Source organism: Cryptotermes secundus, unplaced genomic scaffold (assembly GCF_002891405.2).
Source record: "Cryptotermes secundus unplaced genomic scaffold, Csec_1.0 scaffold77, whole genome shotgun sequence".
NCBI lineage: Eukaryota > Metazoa > Arthropoda > Insecta > Blattodea > Kalotermitidae > Cryptotermes > Cryptotermes secundus.
In genome coordinates this window covers 249,876-271,361 of record NW_019739940.1, presented here as the reverse complement: position 1 = coordinate 271,361, position 21,486 = coordinate 249,876, and the positions used below count along the sequence as shown (strand labels likewise).

Genomic DNA, 21,486 nt, shown 5'->3' with positions numbered 1-21,486 from the left:
ATTTGTTTTCCCTCACTTTAAAGTGTACTATCATTTAATGGCAATTTCAATGATCCTAAGTCAAAAATCAGAGTGTTGTTTTTCCTTATTTTAGTGTTAAAATCCACTGCTCCGTAAACAAACCAGAAATGGTGGGTTTACTGTATTGCTCTTATGCATAACTTCTTGACATGCTAATGATTTAGTCAAATACAAAGAAAATGGCTTCTGACAGCATGCACCTGTAATGCGGTCAGCTTTCAAACCAGTTCATATCTGCAGACAATGAATGTGAAGATCAGATAAAGGTAAAAGTTTGTCTCTGTTTAATTAATTAGGCAATTAAGCACTATGCCTTGAAGAGTTGAGGTACAGCTCCACCATTCTTAACCTTGATACTAGATGGGGGTGAGCAGTCGGGTTCACTCCCCAGGGAAAGAGCTACCAGTACGCATTGGATAGGAGCTTGGGAGGGGCCCCTGAGCCATTTTGGATGCTGTGAAGTAGAGAAAAATATTGCTCTGCCAGGAATTTAACCCTGGCCATCCAGCTTGTAGTCTTTTGCTATACTGACTGAGTCATCATGGTTCCTTGTCAAGATCAGTGGCATGCAAAATGGCAGAGAATGCATTTGGAAAATGCATACTCCATCAGATTATACCATATACTTGCAAATGATTTCAGTTCTGTGGAAAGACTGATTTAGTTGGCTCTACAGTCTCAAGTGGACTGTTGTACCACACAGTATGATGAAGACCATAAATGCATAAGACACAATTGTAAGTTGGCCTGTTTCATTCTCACATGGACTAGCCTAAGGTGAATCTCGACTTCCATGGTAAGATGCTAGGGCCCTTCATGGCTCTGTGGAGGAGTCATCTGTGTTAGATGCAAAGTAAACCATGTTAGCCCTTTAAAGAGTGCATTTCAAATTCAAAGTCAAAGTCATGTTATAACTGATGGTCAGGGGGCAAGTCCATCTTGGGCCCAAGACCATGTTTTTGTTACTGTTAGTTGCGGGTTTGTTGATGTGGGGCACCCATTTAGACTAGAGGATGGGTCTGTCGTTCTGTCATTTACAATTGCTGTTGGTCCTCGGCAGCACAGTCATTCTTGGGTTCAAGTCCCGTGGGACTCCTGACCATATTTTACTGTCTCAGGTTCGAGATCCCCCCAACCTGGAGGGCCAGGTTCCCATATTTATATACCCCAGGAACAGGGTGAACCAGTTATACCCCCAGACACTGGGNATGGCAATTTCAATGATCCTAAGTCAGAAATCAAAGTGTGGTTTTCCTTATTTTAGTGTTAAAATCCACTGCTCCGTAAACAAACCAGAAATGGTGGGTTTACTGTATTGCTCTTCTGCATAACTTCTTGACTTGCTAATGATTTAGTCAAATACAAAGAAAATGGCTTCTGACAGCATGCACCTGTAATGTGGTCAGCTTTCAAACCCATTCATATCTGCAGACAATGAATGTGAAGATCAGATAAAGTAAAGGTAAAAGTTTGTCTCTGTTTAATTAATTAGGCAATTAAGCACTATGCCTTGAAGAGTTGAGGTATAGCTCCACCATTCTTAACCTGATACTAGATGGCAGTGAGCAGTTGGGTTCACTCCCCAGGGAAAGAGCCACCAGTACTCATTGGATAGGAGCTTGGGAGTTGGAGGCAGTACATTCCTCCAAAACATCAGGTCCTCTCTTAACTACATGTCCAAGAGACTGCACTCTTCATGGTCTCTGCTGTGAGAACCTCAAATCTGACATGTCAGTGATGATGAAAATGTCACACCATGGAACTCTAAAGCTACCATGCAGACCTCTGTCAATATGTTTCAAGGTAATCACCACATGACTGCAAGAAGGACAGCCCAAACTGGTCCTCATGCTGAATGTTCTGAAATGCGATTGAACTGTGACTTACCTGGTCAAGCATGGAGAAGTCAAGGGACTGCAACTGGTTGTATGCCAGGTCCAGCAGCTCAAGCTGGGGCAAATTCTGGAAAGCCTCATCTGAGATTGCCATCAGCTTGTTCCCACGCAGATCTAGCTTCTTGAGTACATCCATGTTCATGAATGCGTGGCGTTCGATTCGCTTAATCCTGTTGTCGTCCAGCTGCAGCAACTCCAGGGATGGGAGGTCCATGAAGGTGTGGATGTTCAGGAACTCTAGGCTGTTGAATGATAGGTACAGGGCTTCCAAACCCGCGTGGATTCCTCCCTAGAGCACAGTGCACAGTGCTGCTGCTTTGAGTCACATCTTAAACTCATTAATATGTCTGGTTTGTGTTTGGAATATACTGTACAAATATTAGAATGAATACTGGCTCTCTTGACTGACAGTCCTGCCAGGTGAATGTTGCAGTAATGTCTTCAAACTTACCATGTCTGCATTTCCCTGTTATTAGCTATCCATTAAGTATAATCATCATGTCACCATGAGATCTGTCTTATAACAATTACTATTACAATGTCATTAATATATAAAAATTATACCTTGTAACATCATTAAGTACATGAAGTGGTTGGAACATTTATGAGTTACTATAACTAATTTATTTACGCCGGTCACGGTAGCCGAGCGGTCTAAGGCATGCACTGTCTTCGCTCGCCCGGAAGCCGGGATCGTGGGTTCGAATCCCACTCAGGGCATGGATGTTTGTGTGCGTTTTTCTGTGTTTGTCTACAGGTAGAGGCCTTGCGACGAGCTGATCACTCACCCAAGGAGTCCTACCGAATGTGTAAGCTCTAGTAAACTGAAGTGAAACAGAGAGTTTCATGGAGGTAGGCCTAAGCCCAAATTGGGGCTGTAGCACCACAGAAAAAAAATTATTTACACAGTCAAGTATTTAAAAGTAAAAGTTATAAAAACTTTTTCTTAGAACTAGAACCAGTGGTTCATGTCTTCTCATTCTCTTCTCATTAAAGGAAGAAGACTGTCTATCGCGACATGGTCTCACTTCCTTCAATGTCATGGTCCCCTTGTATAGAAAGCTCCTTCAAAATAATCTTCTTGGGAACATATACAGTGATCATATAATTTTTTCTACACTTCAAATGCACCGTGGAGGTCATTTTCCATAATGATAAGTACCTTCAGATGTCAGACACTGTTTCAAAATGTCATCTCTTCAGTTTCATTTTCAATTTGGGATACAAAGGCAAATCACAGGGGGCTAAGTCTGGTGAGTAGGGAGGATTGGGAACAATAACCATGTTGTTGTTAGTCACAATCTCTGTGGTTTTCAGGGACATGTGGGTGGGCATGTTGTCATGATCAGGTGATCAGGGAGCCAGTTATGGCTGTGCCAAAGTTCTGGTCCCCCCCCCTTTTTTTTTGCAAATTTTCTCTCAAGCGTCCCAAAACGTCACAGTAAAAGTCATGGTTGACTGTAGTGTTAGGAGGAACAAATTCATGGCAAACAATCCCCTTCACCTAAAAAAGATGAACATGCTCTTTGTTGAACTCTGGACCTCCCACACTATTTTGTCTCTTGGTGACTGTGTGCTCTTCCACTGCAATGATTATTGCTTTGTTTCTGGATAATAACTGTAAAAACTTGGGCACCCGAATGTTTGTCATCTTCAACTGACACCCAACTGGCCTTGAAACGTGAATGCCATTTAGTGCCATGTTCTCCAAAAGCCTCACAAAGCATTTCACTGGTTTTGGTAGCAGATTTACCAAGTGTCATGCAAAACTTCATGCAGACACGTTGCTTGATTTTGTCATCCATCGCAGACAAAATGAGACACAAAGTCGAAAAAACACTTGTATAAAAACAGTGAATGTTCACAGCGCGGTGTCACATGGCAGACTGATGCATTTGGCTTGCAGAAGTGTGACCTTGGCCTTCCCTCTCATCTTCTTTCACCAAGGCAGTGACAACAATAACAATCTGGGAGCTTTCCGATATGCATATGTGAATATTTCTACTGCCTGAACAGTTGGATGAATATTATTCATACTGAGTATTTCAGAGTCCATCCATCATAGGTGAATGTCTGGTTAATATGAACATTTTACCTAAAAAAATGTGAGTCCCTCAGATGGGCCCTACAAAACAAAATCTGATTTTCTTAAAAACTGATTTCAGAACTTTGGATTACATTTCAGTAATTTATGAAGAACATATTCCAAAAGAAAATGGCATAGGAAAGTAACAGTACATTCTCTAGCAGCCCAAACATTAAATGTAAATTTTCTGAAAAAATGGCTTCACTGATTTTCCTTTCACATATACACAGTGTGAGGAAGTACTGTGACCATGAAAAATCTTGACATTTTGACAGATTCACAAGTTTACAGCTGCTTGGAATAAGAAAGAGTGGTTTTTGGAATGCCATCTGTTTGTTTGTGCATGCACACATGCATGTTTATGTATGTATGCATATATGTGTGCTTGCTAGCTCCTGAACAATTAGATGGATTTTTTAGTTTTAATAAGGCCTGAGAACTATTATAAAGAGAATAACATTGAATGGCAACATGTCTTTTTATTCTTTAAGACCCTGCCTTAGTAAATTCCTTTTGTGAAATGTAATGCTGTTGTCTGATCTCTGAAAGGTATACAGCTTCTATTGAGGCTATTTTTGTAGGTGGATGGGAAGTAGTAACTTGGTAACCATAGAAAATATTTTTGTCGACTAAATATGGTGAATCACTGTGACTTGATACATTGAATATAAATTGTTACATCTTCTAAATACACCCAGTATTAAAAATATAAGCATTAACACTTGTATTGGGCCAGTTACACAATCTTAAAATTCATAATGTTGGCAGCAAATGTTGTGAACATTGTTTTCAGGAACTTACTACACTCCTGAACATTTCCCCATATTTTGTGTTAACGGTGTTACTACTTGTTAGTGTAATGTCACTCTTTATGCAGTACAGTTTCATCCATCTTAGTTTGTAGCTCTACACATGGGCCACTGAAGGAAACTAGAATTAGAGGCGATAATATCAGTAACAATGAAGGCAGTCAGGGCATGTCACGAAGCTTTTCAGTGAATGTAAAGTAAAGTAACACTTCAATTCAGTTACAAATGGCATCCTTGCTTATAAATGTGCATGATGTTACCTGAATAGTGCCCTTGTGAATGGCATCTATCTGGTTATCCTGCAGTTTCAGCACCCGGAGACATTTCAGGAAGTGAAAGGAAGTTTGAGGCATGGAGCGGATCCTATTGTTGCTGAGATCCAGATACTGTAAATTTGTGAGTGGTCGTAGAGCTTCTGCTGGAATGGTGTTAATGGAAGGGGCAAAGCCATGGGACACTATCAGCTTCACCAATGAATGCCCAACCTAGGACACATAAAGAGAGTTTAGTAAATACATACACACACATATCCCTTCACATAAAAGGAGAAACTGCTGCTGAAATTCACTGCCAACTTGTTTCTGTTTACGGCGAATAAGTTATGAACAAGCAAAATGTGGCAAAATGGTGTCGTGAATTTGAAGTGGGAAGAAGTGATGTTCATGATGAAATAAGGAGTGGAAGGCCATGTGTTGTCACTGATGAAATCATTCAAGAAATTTATGAAAACATTCGTGCTGACAGATGTTTAACCATCGATGAACTTTTTCGGTGGATGATGAGGTGTAAGACATGGTGATGAAATAGCCAAGAAAGCAGGCAGGAGATTTCTATGACACTGGGATAAAAAAAAGTTCCCAGGCTCACTAAATGCATTGTGATCCATGGTGACCATGTTGAAAAGTAAATAAAGGTGTGTTATAAAAGTGCTACAAGTGAATCAAATAAAATGCTTTACAAATATCTACTGGACTTTATATCTTTACTTTCCGAATATCCTTCATGCACGCACACGGTGTGTGGGTGTGTCTATGTATGCGCGTGTGTGTGAGGCATGCTTTGTTGCATCTCATCTATGACATATTTTTGCGATGTTGAGGCCTATACAAATTTCCTGTAAACCTAAGAGCCAGAAAAGAATATGACATTCCTCAGGTGAGAAGTGGATTGTTCTTTTTACAAAAGAGGAACTGAAACATTTGTATGTAAATAATAAGCATTTCCTTTCATGCTTGGGGAAACCCCAGTATGCCATTGCTAGGACACAAGGGAGGGATGAAGGTAGAATGAACAAATAAAGGAGATTGGAAAAGAATATGGGAGGAAGGAGGAAAGGGAATAAAGGTATAAATTGGATAGAGAAATGGAAGAATTTGATGAAGAAAATATTGTAATGTGAAGGAGAATGAGGAAGGAACAGGGAAAGACATGACAGTTGGATGAACAGATATAAAGGATGATATAGCAATAAGGGGGAAAGCCAGAAGGAGGTAATGAAACAAAAGATATAATGGAAAGAAAAAATATAAATGAAAAAGTTAACAGTTCCGTCCAGTGTGACTAGTGGCTTCTAACTGTGTTGATGTAAAGGTGTCCCTCTGAAGATGGTCTCTGGAGACCAAAACATGTAAGGGCATGAATAATTGAAATAAGAAAGTCTTAACTAGACACACTGGACAGACCTGTTTAAGTTTTTCATAATATTACTGTGACGGACCAGAATAAAAAAAATATAATTTTTTCTCTCATCCCTGATGTTTCATGCACTAGTAGTAACAGAGTACGAAGAAACTTTAGGTGCTATCATGAAAGGTTTTGGTGCCACAGTGAGGCTCTGGTTCTATAACAAGAAGTGTCCATTGTTTAGCCAGGGAATATGCTAAGAGCAGGTTTGTTAGGCTTGTTGATTTTTTTCTTGTGGATGTATATTTGTACATTCATACACGTATAAAGCAATATATAGGCTGTACATTATTATTTATTATACTCTTGATTGCAGAGTGGGCTATGCAGTAGCTATGGCAGTTGGTCAATGCCTTCTTACCATGCAGGCTTGGGTTCAATCCCGTGTGGTCCATGTGGGATTTGTGGTCGACAAAACGACATTGGGATAGATCCTCCTCTGAGTACTTTGGTTTTCCCCTGCCAATTTTTATGCCACCAATACTCACCTACAACTAGGTACTGGTAAATAGGCCCACTTGCACCCTAATTACAAAGGGACTTCTCATGTCACCATAGGACCAAAAAATATATGCAGTGACATTAAAAATCTGTCATATTGTTCATCATCTGAAGATCTACCAAGTAAATCTTAATGGGCACGGTTTAGTGTTCTTCCAACTCTGCATCACCAAAGCATCTCCTGATTTTAGATATGTTACATTTCTTTAGTTTTTCAGACAGAGAGAGTGAGTAAATATTACTAATGTAAAAAAATTCAGTATCAAGATCTCTCTTCAATTCAAGATAACATAAAAATCAGACTGAAGAGAGATTGTGAGCATCTTTAAGTTGCATTGAAGATGGAGGTGAATGAGTGAATGATACATCAATGCAACACGATGCTCAAATACAATATTATTTAGTATCAAGATTTTAACTGATTTACACTTCCTGTGAATACAAACATGAGCTTTTTGGAATGCCATCCATATTATGGAGAGTAGATTGTAAACATGCTATTAATTAAATAAAAAAATTGTTGCTCTATTTTTCCACTTGTGGCGCCAATGTTTGTGTTTCCTTCGTATCTGTGTTCCCAGTAGTGGAGTGCCACTTGTGATTGTGATTTTAATGTTATTTTAAATTAAGAGGAGATTGTGAACATTTGTAAGTTGCATTAAAGATGGAAGTGAATGAGAAAGTGATACAGCAATGCAAGAGGATGCTCAAATACAATACTATACTTAGATCACCCCTCTACATATACGGTGCGTGCATGCACGCACACACCATATACTGTGTGTATATTATATCATTTATATAACAGATGGTGTTTATTATTTGGGATGTTAAGAGTAAGATGGCCGGTCACGGTAGCCGAGCGGTCTAAGGCATGCACTGTCTTCGCTCGCTCGGAAGCTGGGATCGTGGGTTCGAATCCCACTCGGCATGGATGTTTGTGTGCGTTTTTCTGTGTTTGTCTACAGGTAGAGGCCTTGAAACGAGCTGATCACTCGCCCAAGGAGTCCTACCATATGTGTAAGATCTATAAAAACCGAAGTGAACGGAGTTCATGGAGGTAGGCCTAGGCCCACTGGGGCTGTAGTGCCAAGGGGGAAAAAAAAAAGAGTAAGATGTTCATACATTACTGTAGGCAGATGGCCAAATTGTCTTCTGGCCAATGGCTGCAGGCATGCACATTTGCATGTGAAGATTGCCAAGTGTTCTCTAGCACACATGCAGTGACACTACATTTAAATAAGAAATGGCTGCCTTCTAGCATGTAACAACCATTTATCCCATCATCAGCACCATAAGCCTTGCAGAAAAACATCACCTCTGTGAATGCCTCATTCTCAATGCGTGTGATCTTGTTCTCAGAGAGATTGAGTGTTTTGAGGCCCCGCACATGACGAAAAGCATGGTTCTTGACGATTGCCAGGTCACTTTTGATCACATGTAGTTCCTCCAGGTCCACACTGAACTCCATGAAGGGTTCAGGTGCCAGGTGTGGCTGTGGCAGGCGACTCAGCGACAAGAACCGCAGGTTGCGCATCCTAGAACATGATCCAACTGTGATCTAACTCTCTCGTAATACTGTGTGCTCTTGAAATGTATTTTGAGCAACTATGTTGATATAATATCCATCATGATGTCACTGCTGGCCCTATCAAGCACAACAGTATGACTTTATTTGAGAAATACATGACAGTCATTATGTTTCCTCAGTCATTCCACAAGAATGAAGAACTCACATACTGAAAAAACACCCCAAGAAGAAACATATTTGTCCCAGGCATGTCATGTGTGTTAGTCAGACCGAAGGGCATTGGTTGTTTATGTAACACCCTCAGTAGTTAGACTAAATAGCATCAAATTACAGTAAGACTGATGGAAGATGAACTGGAAAGGATTTGGAAGGAAACAGCCGTGGCCTAATCAAGGTACTATCCTGGCATTTGGCTGGATAGACTGAGGAAAACAGTGAAAAGTCCGAGTCAGGATAGCTGAATCACAGATGACATTCAAATTACTATCTCCCAAATAAAAGTACAGAATATTACCACTAAACTAACCTGCTCGCTTTTCAGTTTCCTGTTATCAATTCATGTCTTCAGGAATGCTGTTCCTGTTATGGAAGTGTTGTAGCTAAGTGACTAAACTTGGGCCCTCCCAGGTCAAGAAGGTACTCAAATTATTTAGCAAGTCTACAGGGTGTTGGTAACTCTGATGTGCAAAACTAGTCCTGTTTCTGATGCTGTATTCTTCTTGTTCCTCTCAGCAAAAGTAGTCCTAGGCACCAGTAAGAGTGCTGACAAAGTGAATCAAATCTTGCTTTTGATAGGAAATCGTTAAGGAAATTTACTGCAGTTTTAGGAACTTTGTGACTGCTGCTGAACAAAAGCTTGTTGCAAGACCACTTTTGTCCAAACAGCAAAATGGCTACTGGGCAGATACTGTAGTGATGAACCTATCATTACTGACCCATTCTAGTTTGGTGATGTGGCCAGGACTGAAAAGAATAAGGATGTTGGCAAAACTGATCTGATGGGCAGGCTGGATAAAATCCTACCAGTGGGGTGACTCCTGTTGCTTACATGTTAGGAGACCTGGTGCTACAGAGAATATGGGAAGGTACCAGAAGTGCCAAGAAAACCAGTGGTTAAAAAATTCTGCCTGAACACTCCAGGCAGTAAGTGAATTCCTACCTGTGGAGGTCCTGTAATGATGTGACTCCCATTTCTGGTCCGCTGAGGTCCAGGCGATAAAGGGAGTACTGAAAATCTTTAAGGGGGTCAGCTGAACTGATGGGTGACAGCTTGTTTTCCTGCAGCGTGAGTGTATGAAGAAAGTCAAACTCATGGAACATGTGATATGGAGACTCAGTAAGGTTGTTGGCTCCCAGATCTAGCAGCCGTAGAGTTCCTTCCAGGCCTGAAAATGCTCCTTGAGACAGGTTGGTAAGGCCACAGCCACGAATTGACAGCTCCTGGATACCAGTGCCATGGAATGCATCAGGCTAAAACAGTGCCATAATCTCAGAACCATCATTGTCACAGATGCACAGTAATTTATTTTCTCCTTATTGTAAATGCACTTTTGAATATGGATGGTTTAAATACCGGATATTTCTTTTTACTCTGAGACACTTGTAGATCAGAATCTTAGTTTGTATCCTATGTCATAGTGGCATGTAATTTTACACTCAACTTGAATGCACTGTCCTGAGGAATTTATGAACTGTACAGAAAAGTGCCAGTTGTTTTAAATTTGATTCAGATGCAGTTATTTGTGACACTCAATACATAAAGTATAAATTAAACACCAGACTTACAGCATTAATGATAAACATAACCTAGCCTTAATATTAACACTGACATGTTTGTAACAACCACCTCTGTGGTCTAGTGGTCAGCGTTCCTGGCTACAGATCCAGAGGTCTGTGTTCGATTCCCGGCGCTACCAGATTTTTTCTGAGAAGTAGTGGGTCTGGAACAGGGCTCACTCAGCCTTGTGATGATAACTGAGGAGCTATTTCAAGGAAATAGAAATTAGAAATTAGAAAACCGAAATTAACGGCTGTGGGGATTTGTTGCACTGACCACACAACACCCTCTATATGCAAAAGTTGGCACTATGCTTCGCCGACAAGCGGCAGTCACTTGGTCGATATGGTTTGCTTGTGGACTGAAATCACGCAGTAACATGTTTGTAATACCAGATTCAGAGGCTTTACTGCTGTGTCTTTATTCCTAGAGCCTTGCAGCACCAAGATAGGCTGACATTAGCAGAGCTGTTAAGTTTCAAGCCCTGTCTTGTGCATGATATTCCACACCAAGCTGAACTTTATGCATTTTATATGATCCTTGCACCAGATTTCACATTCAGCTCTTTGCAGGACCCTTGCTTCAGGTTGCATGTTAGCTTGTACATGATCTCAGGAGCAGGTTTTATTTTCTGCTGGTTACATAATCCCTTCCTCAAATCTCCTTCTATATGAACCCTCCTCAAGTTGTATGTACTGTCATTTACATGATCCTTGCCCCATGTTGTAAGTTCACTCTTATGATCTCTGCACCAAGTAGATGACATTAATTTCTTGATGAAGTCAGCCTTAAGAAATTAACTATCTCACTCAGAAGTATGCTACCATTTGTGAGATATTTCTATCCTTCCAGGAAAATGCTGGGGCATTTCCTTAAAATAAGCTGTGATCACTTCTTTCCACATTCATCCTACAATCTCATACTATAACCTGTGCAGCTGAACTGTGTCTTGGAATAACCCAAGAATCTGTCAACAGCAGGAATCTGGTTCACAGACTGAGATCTTCATATTCAAGCCAAGCTGACCCACTAGGTTTTAAATTCCATGGAAGCTCTATATGCTAGTCACATAGCAGTTACTCAGTCTGTGGAACTTGTGTTGATGTGAAACACAGCAAGTAACTTGTTTTCATGCCTCAGATCTGTCAGAAATACTAAGTATGCTAAGTATAAAGTTATGGTACTATGAATTCAGCTTTCAAGCCATGACAAAACTTTGGACAGTTATAGGTTTGACATCAAGTTCACTAGCAACTCTGTGTAATGTCTGCAGGCAAATAGCTCTGTTTCTACTCTCCTCTAACCAAGAGAAGATGCAACAAGTAACCAAGGCCCATCTGTGTGTACTTTGCAAGCTGAACATGTTGGCATGATTGCCAAGTAAATCTTGCTGTTGCCCTTATTAAACTGAAGCTTAATGTGCCCCCGAATGATCAGTAGAACTGTCAATGTCGGCAAGGTCTACTCACTGTGTTTTGCTAGAAACTTTTGCTGGAAAGTGTCTGGATTGTTTACCTCTATTTTGATGAGAGGGTTACCATCCAGGTATGTTCTGTTGAGGATGTGGAAGTGCTGGAAGGCTTTCGAAGGCAGGCTTTCAATCTGATTGTGGTCCAGGCGGAGTGTGTCCACAGACATGAGCATGCCTTGAACCTGATGCTCAGAGTCACGGAGCTTTACAATGTTGTTACTGGCAAGATCCAGCGTCTTAAGCATGCGTAGTGAAGTGAGCTGCTGGTATGGCATGCTGCTGAGTTGGTTGTCTGCCAGCAGCAGGTGAGACAGGCGAGGCAATGCTGCATGAAACACATCCATATTCAGCTCCGCCAAGTGGTTACTGCGAAGGTCGAGAGTCTCAAGGAGTTGCAATGAGCTGAACGTGTTGGTGGGGAGTGAGGACAGTGCATTGTCTGCTAGAATCAGCGTCTGGAGTGAGCTCTCCAGTCCTCGCCAGCTCTCCGGTGACACTTCCCCAATCTTGTTACCTGGTTTTTGGATTGAAAGAAACATGAAGAATACTGTATTCCATATGCTCTCCTCTGCATAACACACCTTTTGAATTGTTAAGCTAAGAAACTAACTGCCTAAGTAACTTGGGTTCTGACTCTGCAGCTGGCCAAGAACTGGGTCAGAGAAGAAGCCCCAGTCTTAAAAAGAAAGAGTTAGTATGTGATGTGGGGGCAAACAGTAGCATAGTTGGTTGAGGCATTATTCCACAAGCTGGAAAGTCACAGGTTCAGTTCCCAATGAGGGCAGTGGATGTTTCAATTGGCCTAATCCATCCAGCCACACTATGGTCCTGGGGTTGACTCAGCCTCTAATAGAAATGACTACCAGGAATCTTCCTGGGCATAAATGGCACCTGGTTCGTAAGGCTGACCACCTCACTGCCATCTGTGATCCGATTTTCTCAAAAATATGTTAATCTTGATGTATCAAAACTCTGTGGCCCTCCACAGCCTGCTAGAGGGATAGCTCTACGTTTTTACCTCAGTGGATTAGTTTGTTTGTCCAATGAGCACTTTCCTTCAGCTGCAGGGCATATTGTATGCACTGGCCCCTTTCAGGCACAAGGGAAAATTCTTAAGGGAATAGACAGAGATCGAGCTCCACCCCAACAATATGAACAAGAAGGATGGGATCTTCCTGAGGAGATCATGGAAGCCTCTCATCCACTCCCTGAAGGAGAGGAAGGTATTCCCATCAAGGACAAACTTGATACTTCTTCCTAAATCACATTCTGCAATCCAGGCCCCTGAGAGAGAGAAAATATTGTTTCCTCACTTCCCGTCCATAGAACTCAGAAAAGGGTCGTTTTTTCCAAACTCACAGGTTCAAATCCCCACCCCATTAAAAAAAAAGACTTACAGGGCCCCTGAAAAGAGTTGTCTTTTTCCATTCTCTTTTCTCACAATTCCACCTTTCCATTTGAAGACAGTACTGTATCCCTGAAAGGACAATTCTTTTGTCAGCATTCTATGATGATAAACTAATGTGCCCTTTGTAAAGGTTGTTTACTACCCTTCATTTTCTGCTGGCCCAGATTGGCGTCCTGTCTTTACTCCCTTCTTGTAACTTGTCTATATAATTAAGACACTTCCCACATTTCAACCTTGAAGATGGAGGCAACATGTTTTCCTGACACATCAATATCCACTTTCAAAGCCACACAGTGTTTTGGTGCAAAAGACTGCATTTTTAATGGTCACCATCCTGAAAACCTCCAAACTTACAATAGCAAGTGTTGATGCAATTCCAACCCATCCTTTCATGCAATGAGGGAACTTGTTTTTCAGTGGTCATTGCTACATCATTGCTCTATCACGTACGCGCAGTCGCTTCGCGCAATATAAGGTTTGCTAGCTGTGAGAAGTGTGGGAAACTTACTTTGTGGACGTGTTACGTATTTACAGGTTTATCGAACAGAATACAAAATGACCTTATTGACTCAATAAGTGACGTAAATTTTGGTGAGTTGACTGCTATCAGTTCGTTTATTAGATACCACTGCTTCCCTTATCAAAAATAGTACCGCACGCTACTCATTACTGTGTTTTACATAATCCATGTTACTGCAGAAATAGACATCATATGATATTAAATGTAATGCCTTGAACACTGGATTTGTAGTAGCAGTAGGCCATGCAACACTGAGAAGCTGGCACATGCAGTCACTTATGTAATATAATATAAGCTTGAAATTTGTACATTCATTTATTTCATACAGCTTTATTGTTAAGTAACATGACTATATCAGAAATGTCCTTTTAATATTAATTTCATACAGCTGCAAGATTGATCCAACTTCAAACATTAATTACATGAAGTAATAATTTCTATAGAATCAAGTTCTTTGCAGTTTTATGATTTTATGTAACTTTATGTGTATATCCATCTGATGATGGCCATTTAGTGACTTCACCAATTTTATATATTGGTTTGTTAAGATTATTTTCTTGTTCTGATTTTTGATTCCTCTTGTGTTCTTGGAATGAATTACATCTGTAGAAATAAACTTTCTGTGACAGTACATGGTTATCACATACGTTTTACACAAGCTGGGTACAACATTTTGAAACAGTAGGTAGTAATGTGTATTTGGACAAAATAATGAGTTTGCACAGCCTGAGAATGTAGTAACTGAATCTTATAGCATGTGTTTTGGGAATGTTACAAGGCAAAGGTATGGAAAATTGTCCCTGTGCTTAACTAATTAAGCACTATGCCATGAAGACGTATGGGGGATTGGATGTATAGACCCATATTTTCTTGACTTCAGCACTAGCTGGAGGTGAGTGGTCAGCTTCACACCCCAGCTACTTTACCCCCAGGGAAAGAGCCCCCCAGTACCCATTGGATAGGAGGTTGGGTGAACCCCAGAGCTGGTCTGTACAATGTGGAGAAGAGAAAATTCTTGCCCCTCCTGGGACTCTTGACCCCTTGATTGTCCAGCCCATAGCTAGTTGCTATACTGACTCCTGGTAATATTACAAGGCACTTATTAAATGCCCAGCTTTTAACATTTGAATAAGTGAATAAATATAGCAGGGCTGATACCTTATAGTCTTGACATTGCATTCCATCTCTTTTGTGGGTATAATAAGTACAAAAATATTTCTTAAAGATAACATTAAGGGAGGAATATTGAATGATAGAGCAATAGTTATCAAACGTATACTGAAGAACAGACAGCAGTAGCTGGTAGACTTGAAAGGATTCTGTACAGAACTATAAGGCTTATTTTGGACTTTATCCAGCATCTGGTATATATAAGACAAAAAAATACAACGTTTTGGAGACTGGATCTGTCTCTGTCCTCAGGTGGACCTGGTCCAGTGATTGAGACTAGCTCTTTCTAACGGGCCCAACTGAGTAGGTCTATCCTGCCCCATCCACCTGAGGACAGGTACAGTTTCTGATACAGGAGACAGATACAGTTTCTGAAACATTGCGGTTTTTTTGTCTTCTATATGCCAGGCAATGGATAAAGTCCAAAATAAGCCTTATAGTTCTGTACAGCAGTAGCTGGGTTACAGGTTCAACATCTGTTGAACTACAGCTGTATCTCATATTGAAATAATACAACATAATAAAATGTATCCTGTTGTTTACTCTGTAAAGGAAAAGGTAAAGTTGCCATGAAAGCATATGGGGGAGTGGATGTATAGACCCACGTTTTCTTGACCTTGGCGCTAGTTGAAGGTGAATGGTCAGCTTCAAGCCCCTGCTGCTTTACCCCCAGGGAAAGAGCCCCCCGATCCCATTTGATAGGAGGCAGAGTGGGGCCTAGAGCCAGTCAAATTCTTGACCCTACTGGGGCTCGAACTCTGACCCCTCAGTCATCCAGCCCATAGCCAGTCACTATACCGACTATGCTATCCCGGATCCTGTTGTTTGTTTGGAAATGTTTGGAAATTCTGTGTGCTTATGTGTTCCTATTGGCATGTGCTTCTGAAGGTTCATGATAGACGCATTAACCTGAAAGGTCAAGGAGCCTCAGCTTCTGGAGGTGCCGCATAGCTCTGCTGGGCACATCAGTCAGATCATTGTACTGCAATTCCAGCTCCCACAAAGAGCGCTCCAATCCCAGAAATGCCTCATCCGGTACTCTGGGCAGCAGATTGTGACTGATCTCCAGGCGGTATAGTCCTGCGAACAGCTAAACTCTTAAGCAATAATGATCTGGTTAGCTGCAATATTGTATATGCCATTCTCCATATTTTCTTAGTAATGCTTGATTTAATATCCAGCAGTTTTGTTGGAAAGGGTATGCTGTTTCATATATGTTTAACCCTTGAGCAGGCACAATGTTGCAAAGAGTGTGACAAAATTAATCATTTGAAGGAAAAATGTCATTTCATTTCTTTGGTATGAGAGTCCTTTTTGGTATTCTTTGGTTGACTTTTGACGCCTCATAATATAAGTAGAACTTAACTTCATTCTGTTTTATCTACTGGCTGTTTGAAGGTGCAAATGAAGAGCAGAATTTTGGAATTTTACATGTAACATAGATGAGGACATGAGAAGATGGATACAAAAGAAACTACAAGAAAGGAGATAATATGTAGCTTTGCTCAGGAACGTTTTCTTGTTATTGTGGAAGAAAAAATAAAAATTTGATGGAACTGTAAGTCATTATGGGCTTTTGTTCATTTTGCTGCCATAGGGACTCATTTGGATTTATTTGTACCAACTTGTATAAACAACTGTTTCGAGAGTTCATCACAGTTTATGAGAAACTAGAACTGCTTTAAGGCTACTGCATTTTCATCCCCTATGTACCCACTACACTATGCTACAAGTCGGAAGGTCGCGGGTTCAAGTCCTGATGAGGTCATTGGATTTTTTTCGGTTGACCTAATCCTTCCAGCTGCACTATGGCCCTGGGGTCGACTCAGCCTCTAACAGAAATGAGTACTTTACTATGTACCCAATATATATGCTATGAAATCCTTAGTGCTCTGTGATGTCATGATATCCTTCACAAGCAATTCAGAAGCACATTGTGGTAAACAAGAAAGAGGAGCCATCCCAAGGGCCCAGTTCACTGGTTGGCATCATGAAGAAATTGACTAGTCATACAGAAGGTTCAAACCAGTACCTCAGAGATTCCCATACATCCTCAAAATAAAATTACATATGTTCATATGTACGAATTATGAGAAAAAAATAAGTCAGCAATCCCCCCAGAATTTCTGCCATGAAGAAGACACAAACAAACCTAATGTAATCCTGGGCTATGATATGATCAAAGGTAAATTTATAGTATATGTGGCAGATATTCAAAAGCTAGTCACAGGTATTTTTTCTTTCTGTTATGATCATTGTATCAGTGCACAGATTCTCTTCTTGCAAACAAAGGCTATCCCAAATAAACCAAAGAACTTTTGAAAAGTTACAATATATGTAAAATCACAGTGCTTATCTCCAAGTTCTAAGTTGAAGAACCCAAAAAAGCAATGAACAACTTCAAAGAAGTTGGGTCCTGTGTGTGGGCACATAGTGACTGCGAATATTCCACTAATGTATGATAAATGTTCGAGCTCTGCGGAAAACATTAAAAAATAAATGCCTGCAGCTAAGGGCTCTAGTTTATAGGAGTTCCATCTTCATTTGTTAAATTATGTTTGGGTATACTAATAATATGAAAATAGTTTCATCATGTATAAATCAACAGCATTGATTAAAATTAACTAATATAATATACAGATTATGTAAGTGTTGCATGAGTGCACCACATGCCCCTAGGTGCCTGCTTAAAGGTTCGAAAACAAGTCTTTCAAGAGCAGATCAGATATGTTAAATATGCTTCATGTAATGGCAATGTGGAGGAACTACATGTGGTTCACTGGTTTGTGCTTCATGTAATGGCAATGTGGAGGAACTACATGTGGTTCACTGGTTTGTGCTTCATGTAATGGCAATGTGGAGGAACTACATGTGGTTCACTGGTTTGTGCTTCATGTAATGGCAATGTGGAGGAACTACATGTGGTTCACTGGTTTGTGCTTCATGTAATGGCAATGTGGAGGAACTACATGTGGTTCACTGGTTTGTGCTTCATGTAATGGCAATGTGGAGGAACTACATGTGGTTCACTGGTTTGTGCTTCATGTAATGGCAATGTGGAGGAACTACATGTGGTTCACTGGTTTGTGCTTCATGTAATGGCAATGTGGAGGAACTACATGTGGTTCACTGGTTTGTGCTTCATGTAATGGCAATGTGGAGGAACTACATGTGGTTCACTGGTTTGTGCTTCATGTAATGGCAATGTGGAGGAACTACATGTGGTTCACTGGTTTGGTTCTGCAGATTGTTGTTATTTATAGAAGCAATTCTGTAGTTGTTTTGTACACAAGGTTTTTTTTACTTATTTTTTTCCTCTTTATAGCACCAACTTCAGCATATGATGAATCTAGCCCATTCACCATTGAATTAACATCAACTTCAGTGGTTGCTGAAGTACTTCCATTCCAACTTAACGGAACCAGTCCCATTTAATTTGACATCAAATTCAGTAGTTATATTGAAGAATACCCAGTCACGCTTGCTAATTAATTAGTATCAACTTCAGTCCTTGGTGAAATGTAATGAACCCTACTCACTGACGAATTAATATCAACTTCAACAGGACTGCTAGCTGAATTTTTACCTGAATTATTATTCTTGATAAATTAGCAACAACTTCAGTGCTTGCTGAAGTACAGGGAGATATAAAAGTTGCGCACATCAAACTAAAATTTGTTATAAATTGTATTGCAGTTAATATAATTATATTTCCTACCGCTAGATGGTACTGTAGGAGTACTAACAACAAGTAGAAACGCCATCTGTTGTGTATCAGTCATACAACATCTGCAGTATAACTTTGTTTAATGCATGACAGACATGTCGTTTCCCAAGAACGAGTTTTCATTATGGAACATTATTTCACCAGTCCTTATGCACGTGTCACAGACAAGTTTCTTCAGGGGTATCCTGATTTTTCAGTTCCTAACAATCCGACGATAACGAGAATAATCAACCGATTTTTGGAATGTGGATCAGTTTCACATAGGAAGAGATCTGGGGGACCGGCCATTTTCACTGAGGCTAAACTGGCTGACGTGGAGAAAATGCTGCAATGTTCCCCTTCAAGAAGCCTGAGGAGACCATCAGCGCTATCAGGGATTTTGTACGGAAGTGCCCAGAAAGCGATGAAGAAGTTACACCTTCATGCATATTGTGGAACCATGGAATTACTGATGAAGCATGGTTTCACCTTGGTGGCTACATGAACAGTCAAAACCATAGGATTTGGTCATCTGAAAATCTACATGTGTTACATGAAAAGCCCTTGCACTGTCAGAAAATTGGAGTGTGGTGTGTTGTATCACGTTGTCAAATAGTGGGCCCAATTTTCTTTGAAACAACAGTGAACAGTCCAGTGTACTAAGATATCATTACACAGTTTATTGTGCTTCTTGAAGTTGATGAATGTGAGTGTTGGTTGCAGCAAGACGGTTCCTCATGTCACACATCTAATTAAACCATGCAGTTCTTGCAGGTGTTTGTTGGTGACCTTCTCATTTTGAAAGGATTGTGGCCCCCGCGTTCGCCTGATTTGTCACCCTCAGATTTTTTTCCTTTGGGGGTACCTCAAAGGAATTGTCTATAAAAACAATCCGCATACACTGGATGACCTCAAGAGGAACAATATGACGGCTATTAACAGCATCAGTTTACAGGTGCTCCACAAAGTGGCCTCAAACATGGTAAAAAGAGCTCACACATGCATTTCTGAACAAGGAAGCCATTTCTATCATATGTTGTAAAGACATGATTTGATTTTGCATTTCTAAGATGTAAGGTTATAAACATTAATAGTAAGTGCTGTATGTCTTGTAGTTTGTGCATTAAACCAGCAAAATATAATTGCTTAGTGTGATGTGCATGACTTCTCAATCTCCCTGTATTACCAACCCCACCCTCTAATGTATTAGTGTCAATTTCAGTATTTAATGAAGTATTACCAGGTCCACTCACCGGTTCCTTGCAGGAAGTAGGGCTCAATGGAGCGCAAACCATTGTTCTCAAGGCGAAGCATGAATACTTTGGAGCTGTTGATTGGTGGTGGAAGGCGGGGCAGTGGCACATCGTGACAGATCACAATCCCCAGGTCGGGCACAGACTTTGAGCAGCTGCACAGTGGATTGAACATGCAGGGTGGATAGCTCACCATGTCAGTGGTGGCACGAACCAGTGAGAACCACAGCATCAGCAGCATCGATACCACCACCAGACAGTAACCAAACTTCACCAGTGCCAGCAGACTCTGCACAAATCAAAATTCTGTGTCAGGGATCGATGTACATAGTGGCCCAAAAGTCAGTAAACCTGACACATTCTCTCACATTAACAGGAATGTTAAAATTTAGTTCTGCCAGTCAGTCTGTAGAATTTCATTTCATTTATTCACCTTCCATAAATCCTGTCGAGAATGGTCTCATGGCATTGTGAGCTGTGTTCTTAACATCTTATTTGGAACAATTTTTGGAAATTCAGTAAGTAATAAAGAAATTTCTAACATAATTCAGTGTACATTTTACCAACCAGTTAACTGAAATAGGGCCATGCTAAGTATAACAGAATAACATAAAATGCTTACTGCAGCTAATGACACAATGTCTGAATGTCCTTCAGTTGATTGGTGTGTTACTGTTATGGTTAGTTGAATGGCTGTGTAAGCAGTGATTTGTTGCTAGAGTAGGTAGTTAGTTGACTGGCTGATCAGTTGGTTTCTTTGTTGGTAAGTACATTCTGAAAGGAATATGTTTAAATTGTTTAACTCAATGGCACATAATGAGAGATTTGGATGTATTTCACTTCAACTTGTATTAAGGTGAATTAAATCACTGAGCTTCAAAATGGATTGATCATTACTGAAGGACATTTTTAATAGACACTGTCATTTTATAAAATACTTGCATGACCAACGCAAAGAAGGAAGAACTATGTTAACACATATCTTAAGGGTGACAAACGGTACGTTTTATGCTGATGATGATGAATGTTCTTCAGATGTTTAAACAAATATACTTCAATGAGAACCCAACACCAAGAATTACTTACCTAACTCTATGGCAGATTGATTATTTAATTCTTTAGTATCAACTGGAGATAATATTACACCAAATGATAGATGAAAAAATGGTTATTCCAGCTGAATGAATGAATGAATGAATGAATGAATGAACACAATTAGAGAATTATACAGAGATATTAATGAATTTCAGAATGGTTACCAACCTAGAAGTAACTTAGTAAAGGATGAGAATGGTTTTTTTGTTACACTCGACGGACTTTCTATTAACTTTGTGATGAGAATGGTGTTCTGCTTGCAGATTCCCACAACATTTTGAATGGATGGAAGAATTTCTTCTCTCAGTTACTGAATGTACATAGGGTCAGTAAAGTTAGGCAGATAGAAATACATACAGATGAGCCATTAATATCTGAGCCAGTCCTTTTGAGGCTGATATTGCTATTGTAAAGTTGAAAAAGTATAAATCACTAGGTACTGACCAAATTTAGGGAGAAGTGATTCCAGCAGGAGGTGAAACATGTTCTGGGATCCATAAACTGATTAATTCTATTTGGAATAAGGAAGAATTGCCTGAACACCGGGAGGAGTCTATTAC

The 21,486-nt window shown here is 40.2% G+C and overlaps 1 protein-coding gene across 1 annotated transcript in view; it reads right to left on the bottom strand.

Moving 5' to 3' along the window:
* Positions 1 to 21,486, bottom strand: part of LOC111872015 (chaoptin) — a 58,371-nt gene that overhangs the window by 15,059 nt on the left and 21,826 nt on the right. The window contains exons 3-9 of the mRNA XM_023865482.2: positions 19,832 to 20,120; positions 15,782 to 15,952; positions 11,819 to 12,288; positions 9,686 to 9,996; positions 8,314 to 8,533; positions 5,072 to 5,296; positions 1,909 to 2,205 (exon numbers count right to left, since the gene is read on the bottom strand). Of these exons, the coding sequence (XP_023721250.1) occupies positions 1,909 to 2,205; positions 5,072 to 5,296; positions 8,314 to 8,533; positions 9,686 to 9,996; positions 11,819 to 12,288; positions 15,782 to 15,952; positions 19,832 to 20,120 (1,983 nt within the window). The remainder of the gene's footprint in view (positions 1 to 1,908; positions 2,206 to 5,071; positions 5,297 to 8,313; positions 8,534 to 9,685; positions 9,997 to 11,818; positions 12,289 to 15,781; positions 15,953 to 19,831; positions 20,121 to 21,486) is intronic.